At 41.0% G+C, this 26,080-nt stretch overlaps 1 protein-coding gene across 1 annotated transcript; it reads right to left on the reverse strand.

Annotated features, from left to right (window-relative positions):
* Nucleotides 1-24: 24 nt before the first annotated feature.
* On the reverse strand, nt 25-26,004 carry LOC138607498 (regulator of G-protein signaling 8-like). Its single transcript, XM_069680120.1, has 5 exons — nt 25,852-26,004; nt 10,119-10,229; nt 7,959-8,020; nt 2,560-2,726; nt 25-2,023 (listed from the first exon to the last, which is right to left on the reverse strand). The coding sequence occupies exons 2-5, from the start codon at nt 10,217-10,219 to the stop codon at nt 1,829-1,831; spliced, it is 525 nt and encodes a 174-aa protein (XP_069536221.1). The 5' UTR covers nt 10,220-10,229; nt 25,852-26,004; the 3' UTR covers nt 25-1,828.
* Nucleotides 26,005-26,080: the final 76 nt, after the last annotated feature.

Consider the following 26,080-nt stretch of genomic DNA (forward strand, 5'->3'; position numbering starts at 1 on the left):
GTCACGCAGTGCACGAAAGAGAGATGCAGAGATTCATTTTTAATCGCAAAATTTATGAGGGAGGTTACATTCATGTGGAACACAGTAACATGAAATATATTAGGTCGATATGTTGGTCAGCCATTTTGTTGTTTGGCCCAGACAGTACTCATGCAATAAAGAAAATATCTCTCCCCTGAAATACGCAGGAAGTCTTTTCAATCAGCTTATTCAAAAAGGAGTGCAAACGCTGAGGGAGCACATTTCAAACACGTTCCTGACATATTCTAGATACAAGTTTTTTTGCAGTCATTTTCATAACATATAGTACAAGTCAAAGAATATCTAAATAGTTATTCTGAGTATTGCATCATGCTGAAAATTTAAAACAATTTGCACAACATATTTTTCAACCCAGAACTGATTCTATGGGGGTCGGCTGTTGCTTTCAATTCACTCCGATAAGGAGACTAGTTGGTTTAAAGAAACGCTGCAGATTATACTGTTACTTTTAACACATACGATATGTATGCTGTTGCCATTTTAGTAAGGTATTTCAGTTACTGTTTTGTCAACATTTTTTTTTTTTATATTAACTATTATTGAATTAAACCAAACTAAAACAAAACACAAATTATAGCAGAATCCCTGCTGGTCCAATGATGCACTTCTTATAGTAGAAAGTTCAACAGGAATAGCAGCAAACATCCACTTCCTGATCTGAGTGAATTGAAAGCAAAACTTAACCCAACCCTTATTTAAACTCCACATTTAATGTCACATAGAATACCTGTAAGAGTTTACAATACACAGGATTATGTAGCTATATCAAGTGCAATATAGTTTGGCACAGTTTCAGATATTAAGTGTTCACTCACTTCATTGTTCGCTGTAAACACACAAACTACCACAACAGGGCTAGTAACCTGCATACGACAGTGTCTATATCACAAAGAACGAAAGATAAGTAGAGGTAGTGCTGGGCGATAAAACCATAATATTTATCGATGTATTTATTCCTTGGTGATGGCGCGATACCAACTCGGACCTTGTAGCAGTTTTGTGTGCTTTGAGTGCGTCGAGCCTCAACAAGACGGTCCATTTTAACCTGACGTTTTTAGCTATAACTAGCTGACATAACCAAGAACTCTTAGCTAGTTCAGCCATAAGTTAAACAACCTTTGTGACATTTGGGGATAATGTTCTGAGGAAAGGAAAAAGCCTAAAACTTCAGTGTTTGGCCATAAAAACAAACAAACCTGAAGATCGATGGCAGTGAGGAAGCGACTGCGAACCTTTGAAGGTCCTTAGAGTGAGCGTTAGCCCAGTCTCGGCTTTACAAAGCACAGCCAGGAAGCACTTTGTCATCAGTACAGCCGAGGACCAACTTTGTGTCAAAGTTCAGCAAAAGATGGTGACAAATGTTAATGTGGGCATTATATTAACAATCAGGAGGACCCATCTAGCAATTCAAAATAAGACTTTTAAATTAAAGAACCTTGTTTTTAAGATGTGTAAGGGGTTGTGGCACCTCAGTAATTAGTTGCTCTATTTGTGCTATTGTTACTCTTATGGTGTTAATGTTTCGAGATGTATCGCCCAGCACTACATAGGAGGTAAAACGATTAGCTCATCCAATCTCCTTCCCTGAAGTCTACAGTGCAGTCTGCCCAGACACGTCTTTTCTACAGGGATTGCATGCATGGAGCTGGTGTAGACAAAGGAAACAGTCAAGCATGTCGCTCCATCCTTGCAGATTCACAGTATTCAGAGATCATGTCAAAGGGTTAATGAATCATTTACAGTGTAGGTCCAGTTTTGTGTCCTCTGTGGTCGTCGTCAGATCCTGTCAAACAGACCTCCGCTGGCCTTGTGCATGAGCCCTGTTCACCATGTCCTGGTACATCTTGGACCTGAGGAATCGTGGGTAGGAGTCTTTCTCCATGAGGCTGTAGACTTTAGCTTGAACTTCATTGAGGCTGGTTGGGGACGGATCTTCAAGACTCTGCTTTGTCTTTTCTCTGGTGCGGTAGTCGATGTTTACCTACCAGGACAGGGAGAGCAAACGCATTCACATGAGGCTCAACACCCGTCAGTTCAAGTGTCGTTTTAACAATCCCAATGAGATATCAAACACTTTAATTTACACTCGCATGAATTGGTCTCTGACTGTCAGATTAGCAATCTGGCATACAATCTGTCTTGGTTTCCCCAGGCTACAACTCATGCTGTGACCTCAGGGTGTCTTGGTATTATACCTGCTTCTGTTTGGCAACTACCAATGATGCCAGTGGAAGAATAAACTTTGCACTCTGACATAAGTGTTAGCTTACAGTTATCCACAACCTGACACAAACATATTATAAAACATATTTTATGTTTATTCAGATGCCTAAAACCAGCTGGGGCCAGCAGGAGAATCAGCCCATATCCAGTTGGCTGAATATACATGCTATTTTTGTGCCCTAATCCCGGTCTTACTTATAATCAATACTAGAAGAAACAGAAAGAATTTCATAATATATAAATAAAAGAAGTTGCTATACATTGATTATTGAAAAAGACCTTCTCCACACACACCTCTCTTGGTGCCTGAATATCAATGAACTCCTTAAAGATCTTGTTTGCTCTTGACACAAGCTTGGTCGAGCTCTTGATTTTTTTGTACTCCTCGCAGGCCATCCAAAACTCGATGTTCTCGTCACTGAACTCCGTCTTGAGAAACGTCCGGAAGGCGGCCAGGCCATCTGGAAAGAGACAAATGAATCCGACGGTAAGGGAGGAAGTAAAACAACAGAAAACACTTCAAAACATGATTGATACTGCAGTGATGCACCTATTTCTGTACAGCTGCTGAGAACTGCCCCTTCTGCCCGTCCCCTTCTTGATCATGTGATATTTGGTAATGTCCTTCATCCCTTGTTGATGTTTTTCTAGTGCTTACACACTCTTATTCCCAGAAGCTGGAAACAGCTCTCATGATGAGAACACACAAACAAATGAGAACAAAATACTCCCACAAAGAGATATTGTATGCTTTTTTCATTAGCCAAGATAAGTGATCAATGAATGTGCTCCCCTTTTAATGATATCACAGAGGAAGGGGATGTTTTTCTATCGACCCGGGTCATGTTGACATGTCACTTCCACCCCTCCTTCTGCTGTTTACCCAATAAATCTGGGCAGAGAGGAGGGGATGAGCCATCTGAATATGCAACAAATGTGCTCCACAGAAACACACATTCTAATGAGGGGAACACGTAACATGCAGATTAACACGGGCTACATAAAAACCAATACTGTTTGCTGCTGACCCCAATAACTGTGACGTCAAAGGCTACAGGGAACCTTCAAGCTTTTACACAGCTCCCTCTTTTCTACTTGAACTTTTTAGAAAGCGTGTTGAAAGGATTATCTCCTTCATGACTTAATAAATGTTCTTGTGAATGCAAACCCCTCAACTCTACATTAGTTTTGGACTTTGCATAATTCCTCGCATCTAAAGCTGCGTAAGACTTTGGATCGGAGACGTCATGGGTTAAAAAACAGCAACGTATTTACTTTGAAGTCGGGTTTGGTTGCTTGTGAGACAGTTGTGTTCTTGGTTATGAAATCTGGATTGGCGCACAAAAGTGCTGATTGTGCTGATCTACTGAAAGAATTCATGTAGCAAAAAAAATTAAAAGTCAAGAATAAAAGTGTTATTTCCTTCAGATTCATCCAAGATGCCAACAGAACAACAGTGCCAACTGTGTGTTGGTGAAACAGATCAAGTGAGAAAGTGATCAGATCTAACAGATACAATGCAAACCATTACTGAGGGAATGATTTCTTGCCTATTGGAAAAAAATAACAGGTTTCTGTGTGCAGTCTCCATTAATTCTACCATTAATTACCTTATTCATATGCCCTTAAAATGATCAAACATTTATATAGTGACAATGTCTCTCTTTTCCAATGGTCTCTCTTAGTCTAATCAGCATAAAATACAAGGATATAAGCCGCTAACCAGTACATATGTTATTGTGTCCCACATTTGATGATAACTAGCTGTCATACAGACCAAATCTTTCCAGTTGCTGACCTATGGGGTCGTCTTCTTAACAAAGTTAAGTTTACATTTAGTGGTTGTCGCCCAAACTCAAAGCATTACGTTTCAGTGCAGCAACAAGTTGCGAACAAGATCTCCTTTTAGGTCGATATGGAAAACCCCTTAACAAACACTTGCTTATGTATTTGTGTATATCTTAAGGGGAATCTACACAGGCAACGTATTTGAAGTGTATTTTTGACACACGTGTGCCAGGACAGAACCGCTTCAATGTTATTGAACGCTGCGATCTCCACCAGCTGCGCTGGAGGCGGGTGTAATACACAAGTCATTTTCAGGTCTATTTTTTCCCTGCTGCTGTGCATTAGTGAAGCATAGAAAGCCATTGACTGTTATGTTAATACACAACCAAGGAGTCCATGTTAAACGATGTGATCTCTTCATTTTGGCCAACTTCGATTTCAGTTTCCTATCGAAGTTATTGATAGACTAGATGAGCAGGCAAGATTCATTTGAAAGAGCATTTCCTCAACATCTTGGTAAACCAATCCTATTAATTTATTCTCATTTGACTTCTACATCCTACAGAAATACAGAATTTATGCACAATTGAGAAATAAATCTACAAGTCAGTTGCAAAGTTATCTTCTACCGTTTCTTGCAAACTTCTTGGCCTCACTGCCACCCTTATTTATGGCCAGGGATCGCAACTACCATTGGCTAACTTTGAGACTCATCTTTGCTGTAGTCGCAGCCGGTGTAGATGCTGCCGTGACGCTTATGTGTCGAGCATGCACGTCTGAAGCTACAGTGTTGGTGTAGATTCCCAATTACAAATGTAGGTCCAATTTTCACTCTTTTTTTCAGCCAGTATAAAGTCGTCTGTAGCTTTATCACTGAAACGGCTGTTTTGTGTGGGTGAAATTACGATATCAGTCGTAAATGGTCTTAAATACGTCCAACAAGTGAGCTGACTGCATTTACTTCTCCATAAACATTTTCAAAGGCCATATTGTACATATTACATTTCCATACCATGCTACAGGGAAGCAAAAGCAACTGATGAAGTCAGACTGAAAAAGGGGGCTAAAACAGGCAGACAGACTGAAGATGGCGTGCAGGTGAAGTTAAATGAAGAATGCAGAGCTGGCTGCGTGCAGGTTAACATAACTTCAGCAGAAACTCTGAGTCACTGCAGCAAAGCAACTTATTGAACCGACAGGAGAATGTCTCGGGACTCGCTTAAATACATCAGAGCAATTAGGAGCAGATGGGAGTAATAAGGACAATGCAGGGCAGCTGCGGCTGAGACAATCAGCGGAGACCCAGGAGTGATCATACGGCACCCTGGGACCATCCAAGATATCACTTAGAAATAAATTGTTGCAAAGCTTAAAACACGGCTGCTGTGATTAATCCTTTTTTCATGACGTGACATTTGGATATCAACCTTGGCTACAATACAAACTGTAACCCGCAAAATGCTTTAAAAGCGCAGTACTTGTCAACTTCACAAAATGTTCCTACACTAACAAGACATGTAACATCTGGCCATGTGTGATCAGGTCAGGCCCCCAGCAATCACACAATCAGCTTCACACACTGAACAACGACACGAGAACCCTGTAATGTAACACACCATCCTGCTTTGAAATGAAATTAAGGCTGAGGTGAATGTAATATTCTATCAAGGGAACATTCAGTACTGTGTCTCAGTGCTTGGACATTACTTATGTAATGTGTGTGTGTGTGTTCATGTACATGCTGTAGTTCACCTCACTAATGCTTGGTCAATTGAAACAGGATACACAGGTGTACCACACTCTCGGTGCCTGGAGAAGGTTCTGTTCTCGCCTCGGTAACAAACTTTCTGCTTTCTGCTGGTGACATTAGCTGTGTGATGGTTATGTGCCCAACAAAGGTGTTATTTCATAACCTCAATCTGAACAAAACAGATAATGTTCATGTGAGTGCAGGATGCTAACGGCCCTCTTTTCATTCAGGGCTGGCTGTCTCTCACCTCCTTTGTAAGCTCGATGTTTGATATGATGGGAATAATCACTTTGATGGCAGTCCTGCATGAAAAGTGGTGCGTCCTCATTTTGCAAAGCGCTTAGATACACAAGTATCAAATTCATTTTGGCTTTTTATTCTCAAGGTGGGAGGAGAACTGATTGTTTATAACCTAAAAAAATTGAAAATCCCATCCATCCTAAGTTGAAATCATTTGATATTCACTTTTTACATCTAAAGCGTGCTCCGCGTCAACGCAAGTGACCCCTGTTCTCCTCGCTTAGTTTCCACACACAGCTTTGCAGCATTCGCAGCAGGTCTGGTGTGTTTTATTTTGACCGTTTCTGCTGACATGGCACTGTCTCCGTTTGGGTGTCTGCTGCGGTGGTTGCTTCGGCTGCTGACCGGGACCTTGTGCCGTCTGCGATGCTGCTCTTTTTCCCTCCATGAACTCCGCTCTCAGCTCCTCTGCCAGCTGCTGCATAAACTTCCTCATGTTGCTGCTGATGCACTCCTTGAAGAGGATGTGGGCATTGATTCCAGCCAGGGACCGATGACGTCACTTTGACTGCGACAGTGATAGTTGCTAAGCAACCAAGATGCAACATTTACCGTGAGAGAGATAAACACTAGAATAGCACAAAAAATTCTGTGCGGTCAATATGACTGTTTACGGCCGACATAGGTAAAAATGATCATATTGTCTTTGCCTTTTATGTAACTTATATAAAAATAATTTTAAATGAAAATACAGACACTTTTAGGAAAAGTCAGGTACAATACCAGATTGTATTTTTTTACTGAACAAAGTTATTGCACATACAAATTTCAAAACAGTCAAAATGACCGTCATGGACGTTAAACACTGGATTTTCACTGGAGGGGGTCTTTAACATAGAATCAAAGTGTGACATTACCAAAACAAAGACACCAGACATCAGAGTATTTGGCATGAATAAGCTTAAACAAGTGGTTAATGGAGACAACTGGGAAGGAAGGATTTAGCACTTACTTCGCTAACACCAGTGACAATGATTGCTTTGCTGACTCAAATGTAGAAACATTTTGATTGAATTATCAATTGACAACTAATTGGTAGCAATTTTGGTCATTCATTTATAAAAGATACAAAACATTCACTTCCAGCTTCTCTGGAGTGACATGTTGTATTTCTCAATTTAATAACTGCAGGTTGGACCAAGCGAGGCTCTGGGAAAGAACACTGTGTTGTATTTACTATTTTCCGACATTATAGACAATATAATTGATGGGTGAATAGTTAATTGCAGCCCTAGCTGAACATGTTTCTTCGTTATATAACACTTGGTGGTAGTCATTTTCAGACCGGCCTTTTACCAGCGCATTAGTATTTGAACATTACCACCAATGAATGAATCAGGCCGTGACTTATCTCCCATTTCTCAGCAGCTACTGCGCCAGACTACAACATATTCATCATTTGTGTGTTAAGTGTTCATGGACTTAAATGAAGAAATCTCCAATAGTGGACATGCTCTGAATCTTCTTGTCTTTCCTTGTCAGTTCAGTGAGTTCAATGTGGCTAATGCTAAGTCGCATAGCTTGTTAGCGGTTTGAAAATAAACGCATGACCTGTTTGTGTATATGGATGTTTGTGGGTGAGTTAGTGCCAGTGTGTGTTTGGACCAAGGGGAAGGTCACAGACAAGTGTGTGACTCAGTCCTCACAACACTATGATGAGACCCTTACATAAGACGGGCTTGGAGGGAGGAAAATGGTTTTCGCTTGCGCTAAGTAAAAAATAGAACCTATTAAAGAAACCGAAAAGTAACATTCTGGCTAAATAAAGGTTGCTTTGATTTTTTATGATGCCTGCTGTGTAATTGGCTTTCTCAGCAGGGACTTGTACCTCTGAAAAATAGAAATGTCTACTTACGTTTGTGAGACAGAAGATGATCAAACGACTCAGACCATCGAACGACCTCGTCCGTTGATAGTCTGATGGAGAGAAAGCCAAAGAAAGAAACAGCCTGAGTAAGATGCAAACCAACCACTGTGCTTTCATGCATCTTTAACACAAGATGGTACTGTATGTATTATTGAGGGGCAGCTCAGTTTAATGTATGATTTATCCGCCGCTCACAGCTGTTCCTCCATCACAGTCCTGAGCGGAAGAAGGGAAGGAGATGGAAAGAGAACAACAGCGGACGTTTGTTCACATTTTAATGAAGTGGTGAAACCATGTTGGGTAACACACCATCTTGGAGATTAAAGGGATACATTAAAAATGTTGCAGCCCTTCACCCAGGTATATGGAACATTAGGCTATTTGTGAAACATGAGTAACAAAAGCCCTTTTTATACAGAAATCCTGCAATAACATCATAAAGAAGGCTGGTTATATGGCAGGTTTTCCTTTTTTTACACTGATCCAAATATCGGCAGCACATGGCTACCCAAGTGCAGCGTTCTAGAAAACTTTTTGGTGACCGTAGATTGGCTGCATACCACTTCTTGTTTTTTGAGTTGACTGCTGGTGGTTCACACGTAAAATGTCCTCCAAGCATCACAACTCTCTCTAGTCCCTGCAGCTCCATAGACATCGACTGGGCTCTGTTCCTTTGCTGTGATTGTAAAGGCGGATTAACAAAGTCTACCGCTACATTCCCGCCTTGAACAGGCCACGTGAATGGGCCTATGTATCTTAAAAATTTCAATTATGTATTATAAACCCAGTCCTATAAAATGAAGGTAGGGATGCACGATATTATTGGCACGTTATGGTACCTGCAGATAATGACTTGAAAATATCGGCATCGGCAGATATGTCAATTTTCTGCCGATATTTTCAGCCGATAAAACAACACTTTAATTCTGCCTAAATACTCGATGATTCCCTAAAAAAGCTTGACATAATGCTACGACATTTACTTGGCGAGTGTGTACACGCACTGCCTGCACCACGTCTCTTCCATCAAACGTGAAGAAGGGTGCGAGATGTCTGCGGTATGGCAGTTTTTCAATGTTTCCCAAACAGACCTGATTTCATTTAATGTATTTGTTCTGTGCAGTAGGTAAAATTTGCCCAAGTTGTGGCTATTGTCAGGATTGTCTCAGGGAGAGCATCATCCAAGTATGTCTGAGTTGTGAATATTACAGCTTTATTTGAATGAAAATGTTACATACAAATCAATATGGCATTTTGTATTTAACTTAAGTTGAAGTATTTTTCTTATCTTGCCCAGTGAATGTGTACTTTTTAAAAAGCACTGTACTATGTAATTTCTGCATCTGCCAGTGGGCCGCTACAGAAACAGTAGGCATGATATTAAATTTCCAATACAGGGGAGACTTGATGTTCTCTGCAATTAGGTGGAAAAAAACATGCGCCTAATATATCGGTATTGACATTGGCAAAAAGGGTTGGAAAATATCGGCATATCAGATATCGACAATAATCCAATATCGTGCATCTCTAAATTTAGGACAGAATTATTTGTTCAAACAACCTCTGGGTTTGTTAGCCTTTAAATAGCAGCACTGACTGACAAAAAGTAGGAAAGAAATGTTTAGTTTAACACCGAGATTGTTATGCATGATATGATATTTGCAAATTATGAGACGAATAACCTCAATGGCTGACCTTATTCATACAAATGCTTGTATCTTTTATCAATCTGATTATGGCAGCACACTGGGCAGCTTAAGCTTTAATCACACAGAGAGAAATGTTTCTCTTTTCACGTGGCCTTGTCAAATGTCAAGGCTATTTCCAGACAGAGCGAGACCAACATCAATAAAATAAGCTGTTGTCCTGCAAATGTGCGGTTTAATATACTACAAAAAAGTTGAAAATGGAATCTGTGTTGCTGCATGCTGGCTGCTACTTTGCTTTGAACATTAAAATACAAAAGAGCAATAAAATCTGTAAAGCTTTTCTTTTAAAGTTTGACAAATTTTTACTCTATTCCATGTTCAAACTTTGTTTGCTGAGTGTAGCATCCAGAGAGTTATCTAACACAACAGAAGCTTGTGTTCCGATTTGTTCAAACCTTGCAGCTCATAAGAAAGAGACACAGGATTTTGGCAGACTTACTTGAGACACCTTGCCGTGGTTTCGTGGGCCGGAGGAAGGAACTCAGAGAAGTCACTGTAGGAGTCAGACTTGTGGGAAAGGCAGCCTAGTCTGGTCTTCATGGTGCAGATCCTGTCCAAAAGAACAATGCGTGTTACTTAATTTCTCCGGCTGTTTCTCTTTGCATACAGCTTAAACCTCGTGACAAAGGAAAGAGTCATGTCATGTATGCAGTGTTTGCAGAAGATGTTTGGGTGCATGGGTGTGTCTGTCACTTCAAACAGCAAGGTACAGATACAGGAGTACACACAACGAAAGTGTAATGCAAACACAGCTGGGCCGTTGGCAAGTAACTGCTGTGCTTGAATGTTTTGAGTTGCATAAATGTGCACACATGTTCTGTACATTCTGGCTAATTAAAGGTTAAATGCACCATTACGTACACTGCTAACTGTTTTTACGGTGGCTAATCATATGTTTGCGCTTCACTTAGTTAGGCTGCCTCTTCAGATGTTTAGACTATGCATATGTTCTTAAATGTTGTTATTGAATAAACTGATTGTAAGAAACAAGATGCAGAGAGATAAGGCCATCTGACTGGGCAGGACTGGACTGGATGTGGACAACAGGTGTAACTCCATATGCAAACAGCTGATTCAGTACAGCTCTGCCTCATTGAGAAGGGAGCTTCAAACATCCCTGATATCCAAACACAGATCCTGATAAGGATGAGTTTAGTTTGCCGCATGAGCATAAAGTTTGATTGTAGTTTGCAGAGTTAAGGAAAACCTCCAACGCAACATTTTCACGACTGTAGCTGAATTCTGCAGGGGCTGAGATATGGAGGCAGCTGTCTCTGATAATTTCACTTAGTTTCCAGCTAACGGTAACTCACAGGATGCCTCATAGCTTAGTGCTCCTTATTTTATTTCTACACATGGAGAAGATACACCAATGTTCTGCTCATTTACCAATCATAAAACTGATCATTGTGCCAGGACACGGCCTGGCAACGGCTAGAAAATATCAATCAGAAACAAATAAAATAATAAACCATAAACTAGTTAGTTTAATTTAATTGCTTGTGGGCTGCAGTCTCTGCGCTGTGTTCATGTCTAACTAATTGGCACGGACACAGGCAACGTGAGGCGCTGCAACAGCCGGCCCTCCTCACGATGAGAACACTCATTTCAGTTTGTTGTGTTTGAGTGCTGCCAGCAGTTAGCTTAGCTTAGTGAAAGTTTGCCCGGGTTGCAGTTTCCCTCTTATTGCCAGTGTAACCAGGTAATAATAAAGCACTGTACAATGTATTTGTTTGATTTTAATTGGTGAGCGTTCAAAGTGATGGCAGGTGGATATTTTTACCTTTTGACAGACTAGTAGCGGCCTCCCTGTTACCTGTCTTTGTACTAAGCATACGTGCTGCTAGGTCCAGCTACACTCTTACCAGAGACCTGTTAGTGGTCCTGATTTTCTCATCTAACTCTCCTCAAATAATGCTATAAATGTTTGCTTCAATAAAGCATTGAGTTAATCTATTCATCAAACCAATGTCGAAATGGGGCTTCATGTGTTCCCAGCTTTAAAAAGAGAACCTTGTAACCCGAAAATATCAGCTTACTTTGTAGCAGTGCTACATTTACATGATGCTTGCTTTGCTTTTATTTATTTATATAACCATCATTTAAACCAACTGAGATCAAGATCTCTTTTTTCCAGAGAGACCGAGTGCAGAGAGACGGAAACAAACAGCCAGACAAAACAAAAGTGTACATCGTACAACGAACATGAATGTCCTTTTGTTATGTCTGGATAAGATGCAATCATAGACGTCATTAAATGGATTTGAAGTAACTGATCGGTCAGTGGGCTGAGACCTTCACTTCTTCTTGGTTCATTCCACTTAAGTCGCTAAGTAGTTCAAAGCAGTCATACAAAGTTCAGCATTTACCCGAGGGGTACGTAGATCTAAATACTCCTCAGACCTGGACTGGTGAGCAGTGGTTTCAAATTTAAGAAGGCAACTATTGCATTTACATTTTATCAAAACAAATATGAAATATAAAATTTTGTTTTCTTCTTGTTGCTTGTGAAAGAACAAAGTATGTAGAGCGCGAACGTCTGCGTGGGATTACAGTCGGAGACAACAGATCTGTCGAACAAAAAACGACTTTCAAAAGGGGGCTGGAGTTTGATAACGTGAAACCAAATGTCAAGACTGATTTCTTTAAGAAGTTGGCTTCTTTTTTAGTATGTAGAAAAATATTGGTTATCTCACGCAGGTGCGTGAGTTACAATTATTACAATCATAATCAAGTGGAGTTGATGCCAGAATGTAACCAAACTGCAACCATTTCAGAACATTTACCCAGAGGCTAATTACAGGTTTGATACTCATAAAATACGAAAGACAAATTGTATTATTCTGAAAGTATAACTGGATTGCTTTTTTATGAACTAGAGTAGGGATCCACCTATACCACTATTTTTTCAGATCAAGTACAGATACAAGTTCTTACATTTGGGTACCTGCCGATAACGAGTACAGAAATGAGTACTTACTAATATACAGTTCTCATAATGACTTTAAAAGCATGTTTCATTCATCAGATGTTCCTCACTTTTTTGACTGTAACAAAGTAAATAGACATAATGATGCAGCTGTTGCTGACATTTTAACACTCAACTTTGCTTCTCCACCTACCTGCTTAACTAACGGGAGGCTAACGTCAAGCCGTAAGTTGTATTCGGGTGGGGTACTTGTCATAGTTTTATGAGTACAAGTACTTAAGCTCCGATACCACCCGATGGTATCGGAGCATCCCTAAACTAGAGGTTGCATTTTTTTGTCTAACTTGACTGCAAAGAACTTCATGTGCAAAAGTAAAAGAGTTTAGAGTGCTACCTAGATAGTCTTATTTTGAAACACAGGGGCACTGGAGTGACATCCTGTTATTAGGTTATTTTTCAGCCGTAATGAAAAACAAAGCACAGAGATGAACTGCATCAAAATGTTCTAAGGTCAGCTAGTACAATAAAATTAAAGAATGTCTCCTTAGTCAGGCTTACTTACTTACATACCTGAGAAAATCTCATTAATAATGACATTTAAAATACAGAAGTGGCATCTGCCTTTTCATTCATCCATTCATTTACCTCAAAAGCTGCTATTTCCTAAGTATCCCCTTTTCCTGTCTCTCAGATCATCTCAGTAGTAGCTTGGCGCCGTGGATTGTTTTGATGCTTGGACCTTGAATTGGGAACATTGCCTGAAATGTTCTGTTCATTAGCCAACCAAAAGCCATTTGTTCGTATTAATGGGCTACAGGCGCTGCTGCGGATGCAGAGGCTGTTTAACATTTCATTTTGTGTTCTCTGTCACTGACGGGCTGAATCAAGATATTACATTTATGTGAGTGTGTTGTGTGTGTTTGGTTACGAGAGGCAGCAAGTGCATTTGTGTTTGCATTGGACATCCGGTTTCATAAAATTAGACGTCAGTGTGCTTTGCAATCAAGAGAGGTAAATATGAGTTTGTGCGAAGAGAACAAGAGTTTAAAAAGCATTGTTATTCTCTCCAGAGAGGAGACTTTGTTGTATGGGAGAGTAAACTCTGTCATGATCGTCCACAAGCCTGTCTAATCGCTCATGTATAAACCCCAGGAAGCAACACTGGAGTTTCTGCAGCTTGTTCCGGATGCACAGTAGATACGATGTTTTCTGCCCCAGAGACGCCTATGTTATGTGTCAGATGTTTTATATAAGGCAGAAGCACTGAACTGGAAAGGTAGTTTGCGTGACATCTGTGTGAGTCATAATCTCAAGGTGCGCTTCATTTGTTAATGCATGGTTATTTTCAGAGAGGTCTGCAAAAATAATGAGCTGAGATATTTTTAGTAAAGCTGTAAACAGACTGAATTTACTAAAGTAGGCTGCTGTAGCTCCGGGTTTTTTCTGTCACATTTCTCCACAGACCTGTAGGTTTTCACACTATAATGCAAACACAACTTCAGTTAAACTTAAGCAGACACATTGATGTTGCTCGTCATTAAAAAAGAGATGGAGAGGTAAGAGAACCACACAACTCTGATGGGTTCTTCCTCTGAAGAGCACGAATATACTCATAAAACTCACATGGCACCTGTAACATTGTGTAGCACCCTGCATGCAAGTGATTTTTTCAAGTTGTTTCAAGAGAAAATGTCAGCAGACGACCTAAATTATTTGCGTGATTTGTCCATCCATCCATCATCTATATCGACTATCATATCTTCATGGTCACGGCGGGCTGGAGCCTATCCCAGCTGTCATTGCATGAGAGGCGGGGTTACACCCTGGACTGATCGCCAGTCAATCACAGAGCTGACACACAGAGACAGACAACCTTTCAAGCTCACACTTACACCTACGTTTCCCAATTAATGGGCATGTCTTTGGACTGTGAGAGGAAGCCGGAGTACCTGGAGGAAACCCACGCATGCATGAGGAGAACAAACTCCACACAGAAAGGCCCACGTTGTCCGAACCTGGATTCAAACCAGGAACCTTCTAGCTGTGATCTAACAACTGCAAGCACATTTCATGGCACTTATCAGCTTACATACGAAGTTGAAAGTGGATAATCAGCCAAAATGGACGGAGATGATCAACATCTATTTGGAAACAGTCGTCAACAAAACCATCTCATAAGGTAGTCCATTTAGTGGCTGTTCTGGGGCTTTTTATTGTATCTCATAAGCTGCCCAGAAAATGACACGAAGCCCTCAAAGTAAAAAACATCAACTTTAAAACATGTCAACTTTCTGCAGAGGATGATTGATCAAACCGAACTGAACTGTTTAATTAGGATTCACTCCCAACTTGTCAAATAAGTAGAAATGATGATTATTTTATGCATTCATAACTGTGTGTGTCATACCCCTGCAAGACTGCTAATAGTGCTTTGTATTTCATGTGAACACATCTGGCCATCGATTCTTTGTGGCATGAACATGGGACACATGGCAATTAAAATCTAAAATATTGGCACATTGGACAGTAGCTTTAATACATTAATATTACAAGTGGAAACCTGCCTTCAAAAATTATTAATGGTTGAATTTGTATGTGTGTCAGCATGTGCCATTTTCACCAGACAAAGGTCACCAAGTGAGGTTGATGTGGAGAGACGTGGAAATATTGACAAGTCTTTTTTGTAGCTGTCAATAACATCATAACAGACCGCTCCCTCCCCCGCTTCTGTCTCCTCTCCTCGCCTCTCCGCCTCTGTTTTGACTAATCTGGATCTCTCTGGCTGTTGCGAGCTGCATTCTTCGTCTGCAGTATGGTGCAGACACGTGCCTCTTCTGAGCTATTTATAAAAATCCCTGACAAATCCATGTAGTCAGGAGGAAACAGTGCATGTTCTATTCAGCCGTGCGGCGAGGCCGGCTCCTGGAGGAGAGGGCTAAAAACAGCAACAGCACTCTAACGTCTCAGATATAAACAAGAACAACTCATGAATCTTAAAGCACTTCCGTTAGACCTCAAAGTATCCCAGATGCCTGTCGGGATAGCTGAATTAAGATTTCACAACCTAGATCGCGGAAGTTGTCACTCTGTGTGTGTGTGTGTGTATATATGGGTATGAACATCTTCTTTGATGTTACCTAACTTGGTGCAATGCAGGTTTTCAGATTTCTCTCCATGTCCTCATTTCTGGATGCTGACAGAAGACTCCCTGCAGAGCTACTTGGAGTATTGGCTGACATGCTGCGGAGTGATTATGAAACCAGATTTGTATAAGAATGAAAAGATGAGATGGATCGACAGAAGTCAAACATCTTCTGCTGAAACTGCAGCTCAAAGTATTTAGCACAGTTAGTCACACTAGTATGGATGTATTTATACTGTAGTATGCTCAGCATGATAACATATGCATGGATGCTTAAATGCATGCATGTCATATCTGCACTGATGTTAACGTTGACGTATAACTGTGTGTGTGTGTAACGTCACCTCTCAAGTTAAAAGGAGAACATCTCAAGTACAGGTCAAACTGCTGCTCTCGTTCTTGCAGAGTGTAAGTAAAAATAGGAACTTGTCAAGTGCTATGCAGGACTTTTTGGGTTGTTGCTCTATTAAAGCACAACCCCAGATGTCCTGTATACGACTCGGTGTCACGTTTTTGTCCTAAATCTGGAACTTTCCCCAACCTACGTCATCCTGTATAGCACTGTGTTGTGTTTGCATGGTGCAGATTATATCCCCTGCAAAACTTACATTACAGTCAAAACCTATGACTTTGTCCTCATTGGAATAATTTATATTTGATGCATAAAGTGCAGTTAACAATTATTATTTTACAGTTTGGAAATAAGTTTCAAATGCTGAGAGAAAAAGTTTTTTTGCACACCATTGCAACTCTCATATGTTAGCTACTCAATCATCAAATTTGTATTTTTATATTTATTGTTTTTATTAGTTTAAAGTCGAGCTGAAACGGCATTTCGAGAGTATCTAGCTCCCGTATCGTGACATATTTACATATTTCCGAGTGAATCAGGACGTGCAGGCGGGACATATCATTAGAGGGATTTGATTTGATCGTTGAGAAGTGGGCGTAGACAGACGTTCTCCACAGCGCAGTAGCTAGCTAACTGACCGAACGTTCTTGGTGCTCTGCGGCTAAATGTTGCAGATTGATTGGTTGAAATTGGTTGGTTCTACCTTACGTAAGCACGCGGGATATTTTTTTTTACAGGAAGAAAAAATCGAATTTTGATATAAGAACACGAATAAATGGATTTTCTCTATTTCTTTTGGCCTATATTGTCAAATACATGCACAGTATTACCGGGGATGTGATCTAAAAGCATTAATGACATTTTTCATTTCACCTCGACTTTAAAAATGTTTCTTCAACGTCAATGATATTAATGTACTTTTTAGTTGCTACCAGGCTAGCTGTTCACCCTTTCTTCCAGTCCTTGCTGCAGCTTACGTTTAGCAAACAGCCTCCAGATTCAAATTAAATCATACTTACTTAACTCAACATTTTTTTTGGTTTTAAAAAAACAAAAAAGTGCTTTTTTTTTTATAGTCTTGTCTAGTATGTCTGCTCGAGTGCTTCACTATACTGCTGAGCCTGTTCTGCTTTTTTGCAGCCTCATGCATCTACAGCAGTCCCTCACATATCCCTTAATTAATTTTAATTCATGAACTTGCTAATTCATTCACTCCCTCACTCACTGTCAGCCTCACTGTCCCCTCCAGTACCCCCACACAGACAGGGTCATTCGCTCGTCTTCTCTCTGCAGAGGCACTGAGCTGTGTCGGGCGTTCTATGACACGTGCGTGGCCTTGTTGTGCAGATATTTAGAAGAGCGCAGAGCGTCAAAAAACACTCAATGCAACTAAGGAATCAAGATCCGTAGGGTCAGAGAGAAATGGACTTGCAGGAAAAGAGCTGCATAGATTTCTTCAAAGTAATATAGCAAGGAAGAGAAAAGTGTTTAAACTACATTCAGAAGAGAGATAGGAAAAGGAACAGAAGACACAGCATTTGTTCTGCACGTCTCACACATTGTTATAATCGGGACTAAATGTTTTAAAATATTATCACATTCATAATCTAGCTTGCACTCCATTGATGCCAAGACAGTTTTCACAGTTTGCAGGCTAATTAAGACGCATCGTGACTCAGACCACAAATCGTCCAGGCTGTCTGAACCGCCATTCAGATTTGGCAAGTCCAGGCATGTCCCTTTCCTCTCTGCAACCGAGTTGTCAGATTTGGGACTCAAATCTGTGGTCTTGCACTTGTGTGTTTGCCTGTGTGTATTTGTGTGTGCCCTGCCTGCAGAGCGGAAGCCAGACTGCCCACAGAAGTATGTGTCAGACCATCTGATGTGTTGCCACCATTGGAAACAACAAAAGGAAGACTGGCTGCTTCTCGGTTTATTTCTGTCCATCGCAGATGTCTGCTGGGCTCAGCTGGCTCAGGTAGATTTTAGGACAAGTGTAATGAAATGCACTCTGCCCTGAGGAGACACTAGCTGCTACTCTAATTCGGAAACACCTGCGGATACAAACAGCACTTCTCACTGATTTGTCTCCTTGTGCACGTGTTTTGCAGTTTTGCTACCAGGTGCAAAAAGTAAACCTTTATAGAGGTAAAAAAACGAGACTTTTCTGATGCATTCTCTCAAAGGGACATTGGTTTAAATTGATTTTCCCTTGTATGTTATCCCCGTGCTAGAGGTCAATGGACACGGCTTTGTACAGCTAGCAGAGTGCTGTGTGAGTGTCAAGGCCAGTCGAGAAAAAGCTTGCAGGACTAAAGAATGTAGAGAAATATTATGAGAACATGCAAAAGGCTGGAGGCCAGATAAAATTTGCATATGTAAAAATAACATGCTTCCCACACATTACCTGATATTGCAACACAAGATTTGTGGACAGATTTTAAACTAATGTATTTCAAAAGGATACATGTGCCTGCAAAACTGAATCGTTTTTAACTGACTATTTTCCGTATGTTTGGCCCTGTGTCCACATAGCGCCTTTTTCTGACCGCCAGAATCTTTTTTCAGTTGTTGGACAGAGTGCATGTGGTCGCCGAGACAGCGTCCTTTTTCAGAGCGTGCCACCTTTTTTGTGCGGCCGCTCCCAGCGCTTTGAGTTGAGAAAAGGCGCTTTTTTTCCGGCAGCCAATCAGATGGGGCGTCACTTGTCACTCCAGTTAACATTGAACGGCAACTGTACGATATGACAAACAAACAGGATCACAGACCGAAAAGCCCCGTTTGTGGGAGCAGATCAGCCGGACACTAAATGTTGCTGGTGAGTGTTGTGCTTTTACCGCCCTACGCGTTGTAAGCTTGATGTTAGCTGTGTAGTATGTTAAACTTATTGTTGTCATAAAAGTAGTTAACTACTTGTGCTTGGACAAAGATTATAGTTTAGAATGGAAAAATACATCAGCATTGACTTTTGGTTTTATAATGGGCCGCGGTCTCCTGGGTGGAAGTTAAAGAGCTTATGCTGCTGAGACATGTATTTGTGTGCCACCACAACGTTACGCAGTCATGCTTACTGACCTGTAATGGCTTTAGTGTTGCAGGCTCAATAAAATCATGAACTCATGATTTGACTCAGATGGTGCATTCATGAAGTTTGTGTACTACATCTTTATGTTTTCAATACTTACATAAGAGGCCTCGTTTAACTGCATTTCATGCTTTACTTTGATTTTCCCCTTTATTTTTGATGCAGTCTGCTTCAATTTAAGTGCTACAAGATGAATCCCTGATTATCTCTTGACGTTTAATAATAATGATTGAGATATCCCAGGTGACAGGGGCTGATGAATGAGTAATCAGGTGCCATTAATAGCCACAGCTGTGAGTAATAGTCACACGTACAGCGGCTCTGATTTTGTAGGAGAACCTTGTTGATGTGGCACCAGCCAGGCGCTGCAGTTATGCAAACAGGATTAAAACACGTCTAAATCCAGTTATTTATTGAGATTTATTAAACAGAATGAGATTCTGATAAAGTGTTGTCTTGCTGCATGACTTCTTCTTAATTTAAAAGCAGTTGAAAGATAAAGGTCATGTGCTCAATTGGAAAATATTTCAGTACTAAACTAAAAGGCTTTTGACTTATGAATCATGCTCCTTGCAATGCATCATGCTCCATATCTCTGAGACCACCTCTGATAACACCTGAGCACATTGCTCACTCCAACAGTCTGATAGGTTAACCCGGGATAAAGCTGCCCGGGGGCTTTCCTGCACGTAGCGCCCAGTTCTATTTTCATCCACATCCTCCTCCGAAAGGTACACTCATGTACGGTTAGATTATTATCAATCCCCCCGCTGCACAGGCCCACCTCTATCTATTTATTTTCTATCAACTTAATCTGTATCCAGTTCACAGGCATCAGCAGCTTATAATTTAATCTCCAAAAGAATAGAAAAGCATTGTGCCTTACAGGGACATGGCACATTATCTATCCATGCAGCCTGTTTGGTAACCTGAAAAGATTGCACATCTACTCTAAAAATATTAATATGTTCATAATGTTATCCTCTTTCCAGCAAGGTACACAGCATATTACTCAGCATTGTTATTCCCTCAATATGAAATCGTATCAGACTCATCTTTTCCATTGTCATTCTTAAACTTCATTGTTCAGACAATGAAATATGCTTTTGAAATGAATGGCGCTTGGACCAGGTCAAAGAAGAACAAAAGTTATTAAGATAGGCACCAATTTTTTACCTATATACCTAATATATGACCAAGTACACAGAAAATACAGCTAACATTAGCTACTTCAGAGCTGCTAAGTAGCAGCTTATTTGAACAGAATAACTAGCATGCTAACAAAGGCTAACCCTCAAATTCCACCAATACCTCCGGAGTTGATCGCGCCCATTTAAGTGAATGCTTGTGATTCTACAGCACGCGCCGTGGTCCGTCTTGGACACGTCCCAGAAGCGTCTCTCTGCTCTGCTCCGCTAAAGATACGCGCCGAGTCTATTTCAGATGGAGGCCGCTTCAAGCACGCGTCAAACTGAACAGAGCAGATCGTTCCAAATAGGAAGTCAGACACGAATACAGCATGCAGCATCCGGTCAATCCAAAATAAAACACCATGTGCAGACCGGTACAGACTCCCGTTTTTATAACACCGACACACTAAAATCTTGAAAAAAAGAACACTTTTAATCAAGAAGTGTACCAAGCCCCCGATCTTGTGATCTCGCGAATCCAGCTGCTTGGCTCAGACATACTTCCTGTGGGCGATGGCTTGTGCCATCTGACGGACCCCAACCGCGGCACAGACAGAAAGCTCCGGACACGGATCCTGAGGGATCCAGGCGTAATACATCCACTACCTCACAATGAGCACATTAGCCTCTAGGCAGACATGTCAATAGTTAGCATAATCTAACATTATGGAAATGTGTACTTGGCCACTTAGCAATTGGCCACATACATCAGCATGTAAACTTTAGCGTCACAGTTCGTACTGACCTCGCCTTCCTCACTCGCCTTTTAATTCTGTTTTTCGACAAAACTGCTTAAAGTTCCGCTGGTGGTCTTTTAGTGCTGTTAAATAACCTAATGTCAAATTTTGGCAAATCAGCTCTTCACAGCCACTGGAGCAATATGGCTTACCTCTCTCTATATATATACATCTTATATCTACCTCAGATAAATCCCAAAACTGACCCGAACTTTAAGCTCTTACGACATTCAGTCAAAAAGGGCAAAACAACAAGGTTTTCCAAAACTTTGTCCAAGTGTTTGACTCAGAGCTGTGTCCGATTACACAAAAAGGAATCCTGTTTTTACTGGCTGAACCGAGCTATTAAAAGCACAAGCGTGTCAGGGGTGTTCAGGATGATAAGGGCACACCACTGACTTGCATTTGCCTCCCGAGGAACAGTTTGCATGGTGATAAAATTAGAGCTGGTCACCCACTGTAGGCTATTTCCAAGTATGATGGAATGTGAGTGGACTGAATTAGACTTTGGATTAGGGCTGCCCCCGACTGAAGATTGTCCTCATTTCAGATGTTAATTTTTGTTATGAGTTTACAGTAGCACACAAGAAACTAATTGCCTCTTAGCAACAATGCTAACCTCAAAAGCGGTAACATTTATTGTTTTCAAAGTGTTGGAAAGGCCAGCAAGGAGGCTAAACCTTTAACTCAACACAGTACATCATTGTCCTGCCCTCTGAACCGTAGTTTGGCTTGTTTTGGTCGACTTTAAGACAAATTTTTCTAATCGCCCCTTTAATTTAGGTTATAGAGAAGAACAGAATCTACCCTCAAATGAATTGTATATTTGTGCTCAAGTTGGATTCAAAGTGATACTCTCAAAGATTTTAGTTTCGTTCTTTTGGCGGCACCTCTGGCGATAAACAGTAATTGCGGGAGCACATTTACCACATAGCTAAACGGTGTTGCATGTGTGACGTCCACGGTTGGCTCCGGTTGTAACTCTTAATTTTCCTTGCTGACGGTCTCTTTCCTTTTTAGACTGTTTGCCTTCATCTGAGCGTCAAATGTGTTGGTTTTTTTTGGATTTTCTTTACATTACTGTTTACTCGCAACACTTGCCAAGAACGGTAAAATATCCACTTACCCCTCAGGAAGCGTGTCTGGTCCGCAGCACAGCAGAGCGCTGGCCCAAGCAGCTGGATCGCAAGATCACAAGACAGGGGGAAAACGGAAAAACGGGAGGCTGTGCCGGTCTGTACATGGTGTTTTATTTCGAAATGACCGGATCACGAGCATTGACTTGAACGGGCACGATCAACTCCGGAGGTCACGGCGCACACGGAACGCGTCACTAACTGGCCGCCACTTTGGTTTTTTTCTGCGAAAGTCGCTACAGACACCCAGTCTGTAATACTGCAAATGCAAAGGCTTTCATCAGTGGGCCATAGGCTCAATCACCATTGTGTTTCCTCATTCGGCAATAGATAGAGACTTAACAGACATTTATTTAAATGAAAATCTATGTCATGATTATTTTAATCTGGAGGAGAAATATAAATGCAAACATGATAGTTGTAATCATAAATTTAGGTTTACAAAACAGTGATGAAGTTATATAAGAAACATGAAGCCTGGAAGAAATTTATCAATTCTTCAGCTGACTGAAGAAAGTCAAAATGGCTGCCATGTGTTTGTAAACATTCTGCACCACAGTAATGGATTAGCACACCCAACCAGCAACCCTCAGCAGCTGTAACAGACTGTCATGTACAGTTCTCCATTGTGTGTTTTAATCCAGACCTGTGCTTTGTTCCCTCCAGCTTTCACTGCGCAGTGCTACAGACTGAATGCCTGTCTGTTATCGCTCATCCTGCCTTTAGCCATTTATGTAATCAGTTTGTTCCAGGGATTTATTTTGCATTGCAAAAAGGCAGATCGGCTCCGAGGCCTGCGGCTCTGTCTACTAAAAGCATTTCTCTGGAGTCGGATTTGAAGCGGTGTTGGTATATGCATGTAGCAAGCGCACACTGAGTTGTGCTGCTGAGCTGCAGCAGGGCACTTGCTTGGATCACCACATGTTGTGACAGTGCTGCTGCACACTGCGACAACAGACCTAGAATCAATTATCTCTCTAACAGTTTACATCATAATGTGTTTGCGCTTGTGTTGGCTGCATGCCTAGTTTGTTCTTGTAACGTATCCACCAACCTGGCTGTCATTAAATCTACCTTCTACCAACAAAATTTTGTTTTTATTGGTAAATTTTTGTTGGTCAACAAAACTTCATGACATTTGTTTTCTTTGCATGCATTCAATAATCACAATGAAGTAGATCACATTCAAAGGAAATGTAATTATGCCAAAGTGTTCCTTAAAAAAATACATGGTGATTTAGCTTGACATTTAACAGTAGAGGAAGGCAGAAAACATGCAGAGAGCCACCAGGACTACTTACACGAAAGGTCACTGGCCAGAATTGAATTGTGGGCACATGGATTAAACCTGATCAACATAATAATGATGGGGTAACATTTATACTAAAAATGTCTGCAAACTGTTCGTTATTAATGTAAAATGTTCAAAATGAATGCTGCACATTTGCTGTCTAAATCATCTGCTCCTGGTTACTATTGCATGAAAAACCAAATGATCCGAGTTCCCTCAACTGTCCCACTTAACTTAGCACAAAAATCTTACAAAAATGTGTTTGTGCAACAGCAAATTACAACCAATATTTTTTTATCATTAGGTAGAGGCCTCTAGTGGCTGTAGTGTTTATGACAGAAATAAACATGGAAATCAGATGTAGTATAAAGACTGGGAAGCTGGTGAGGAGTGGTGCACAGGGTGGCAGACGGGTCAAACAACTAAGGACTTGCATCTCAGAGACAAGCGTTGAAGTCTTGGGTGAAACCATTAGTCAACATTGACTCATTTTAAGTAACGTATGTAACATCTTTAAAGTAAAGTAAATAACATCACGCACATATCGTAACTCGCACACTTATTTTAAGGGTGGAGGTCGGAGCGGTCAGTGGGTCAAAAAATAGACTTCCACCAGGAGACCAGGTTCTCAGTCTTTAGTGAGATCAGAATTCAACATTGACCTCTTTTAAAGTAATAATCAATAATAAAGATTTTCATTTGAATAAATGTCTGTTAAGTCTCTATTTATCGCCGAATGAGGTAACACAATGGTGACTGAACCGATGGCCCGCTGATGAAAGCCTTTGCATTTGCAGTATTACAGACTGGGTGTCTGTGGCGACTGCGGAAAAAATCGCAAGCGGCGCCCAGTTAGTGACGCGTTTTCCATCAGCCAGCAGTGGTTGGTCTGCCAGAGAGGGTAGGCGGAGCTAAGCGGCTGCTTTTCCAGTCTCTGCAAGTGTTGCGAGTAAACAGTAATCTACTATGGCTGAACAAACAAAGAAAAGATCGATGACTACAGATACAACTTCAACAAGAAGTGAAAATCCAAAGAAAAAGAAACAAGTTAGACGCTCAGATGAAGCAAACAGTCTGAAAAGGAAAGTCAAGAGTTACAACCGGAGCCAACCGTGGACGTCACACATGCAACACTGTCTGGATATCTGGGAAGTGTGCTCCCGCAATTACCATTTATCGCCATAGGTCCCGCCCTAAGAGAACAAAACTGAGATTTTCGAGATTACCACTTTAGGTTTCATGTCTAACATCAGTTGCATACGCAACGTTACGCCATGTGCCTAACGTGACTCTTCTTCTGATTTTAAGGAGTGGTAATGATGGTGATGGATGGGCTATGGGGCAATGGAGGGGTCAAACAACCCAGGGTTTGAGTTCAGTGTGAAATCAGAATAATGGGCTATAAGTCTGTTACGTAGACAACTTACTGTCAGTTGAATTATTTCTTATATCTACTACTTATTATTAGCCCACACTGTTTTTTTCCAGATCCAACAAGGTAGTTTTCTGGCTAACATCATACTGCAACTGGTTCACATTTACCACTTGTTCCACGTGTGTCAGGTACAGATGTGTGTAGGTGTAAGGTTACCTGCTATTAATAGCATCTTCAGGCAATAATCCTGTGGTCAGGAACAACCTATGTGCTCCTATGGATTGGACTATTTCTAACATCCTCCCACTAATACCTCTAATGCTCACTAAAAAACAGTTTACCAGGTGTGAGGAGTATCATGGTCAGCAACATAAAAAGATAGGGCAAGTCGGAATAGAGGTGTTAAAAACTGTGTGATATGGCGGGGTTTGGATTTACCTCAGCCTGAGGTGCCACTTGTGTGGGCTTCAAAGCTCTCCTCCATCTTTGATAGCTCTGAGGAGTGACATTTAGTGGACTGAAAAGCCCTCAGAGCTTTCAGCGCGAAGGGAGGGAAGGTGGGAGGGTGTGAACTGATTTTCAATAGTGCTTACAGGAAATGAAACTGAATAAGAAAATAGAAATGTAGACATGCAGCCGCACAGTGTGCACAAACACCCACAGATAATGCTGCAGAATAGGCAATAGGGGAGCATTTCTGAAGCTTGTATTTCTGTAGTTGAATTACTGTGTCCAATATAAGCCACGTAGATGTCAAATCACTTCATCAACAGTGATTACCCTGATTTAACAGATCCTCCATTTAAATCTGCAGATAATAATCAGCCCCATGAACCGTAAAGAATGACAAAGAGCCTCTCAGAGCTCAGAGCTACATGTCCACAGCAGAATTACATAACAGCTCGTCATTCAATAAATGAATATGGATCCTTTACCTTGAGTCCGGTGTGTGCGAGAGCTGCTGGACTCTGTCTCCCCTTCTGTTTCTATCACTGCTTCTCCGCAACGTGCACTTGGCAAAACACAGCCTTCGTCTAGCCAAAGCTGGTGTGTATTTTGTATGAATCTGCACGGCTCGGAACTGAAGATATCTCGTGTTTCTAATGCCAGTGAGTGGGAGCTACACGCCGCATGCTCTACAGTGTGAAATCGTGGGGGGGAGAG

The sequence above is a fragment of the Semicossyphus pulcher genome, unplaced genomic scaffold, assembly GCF_022749685.1.
Source record: "Semicossyphus pulcher isolate SPU_LCO1_2020_fin unplaced genomic scaffold, fSemPul1.0.p SCAF_4, whole genome shotgun sequence".
Classification (NCBI taxonomy): domain Eukaryota; kingdom Metazoa; phylum Chordata; class Actinopteri; order Labriformes; family Labridae; genus Semicossyphus; species Semicossyphus pulcher.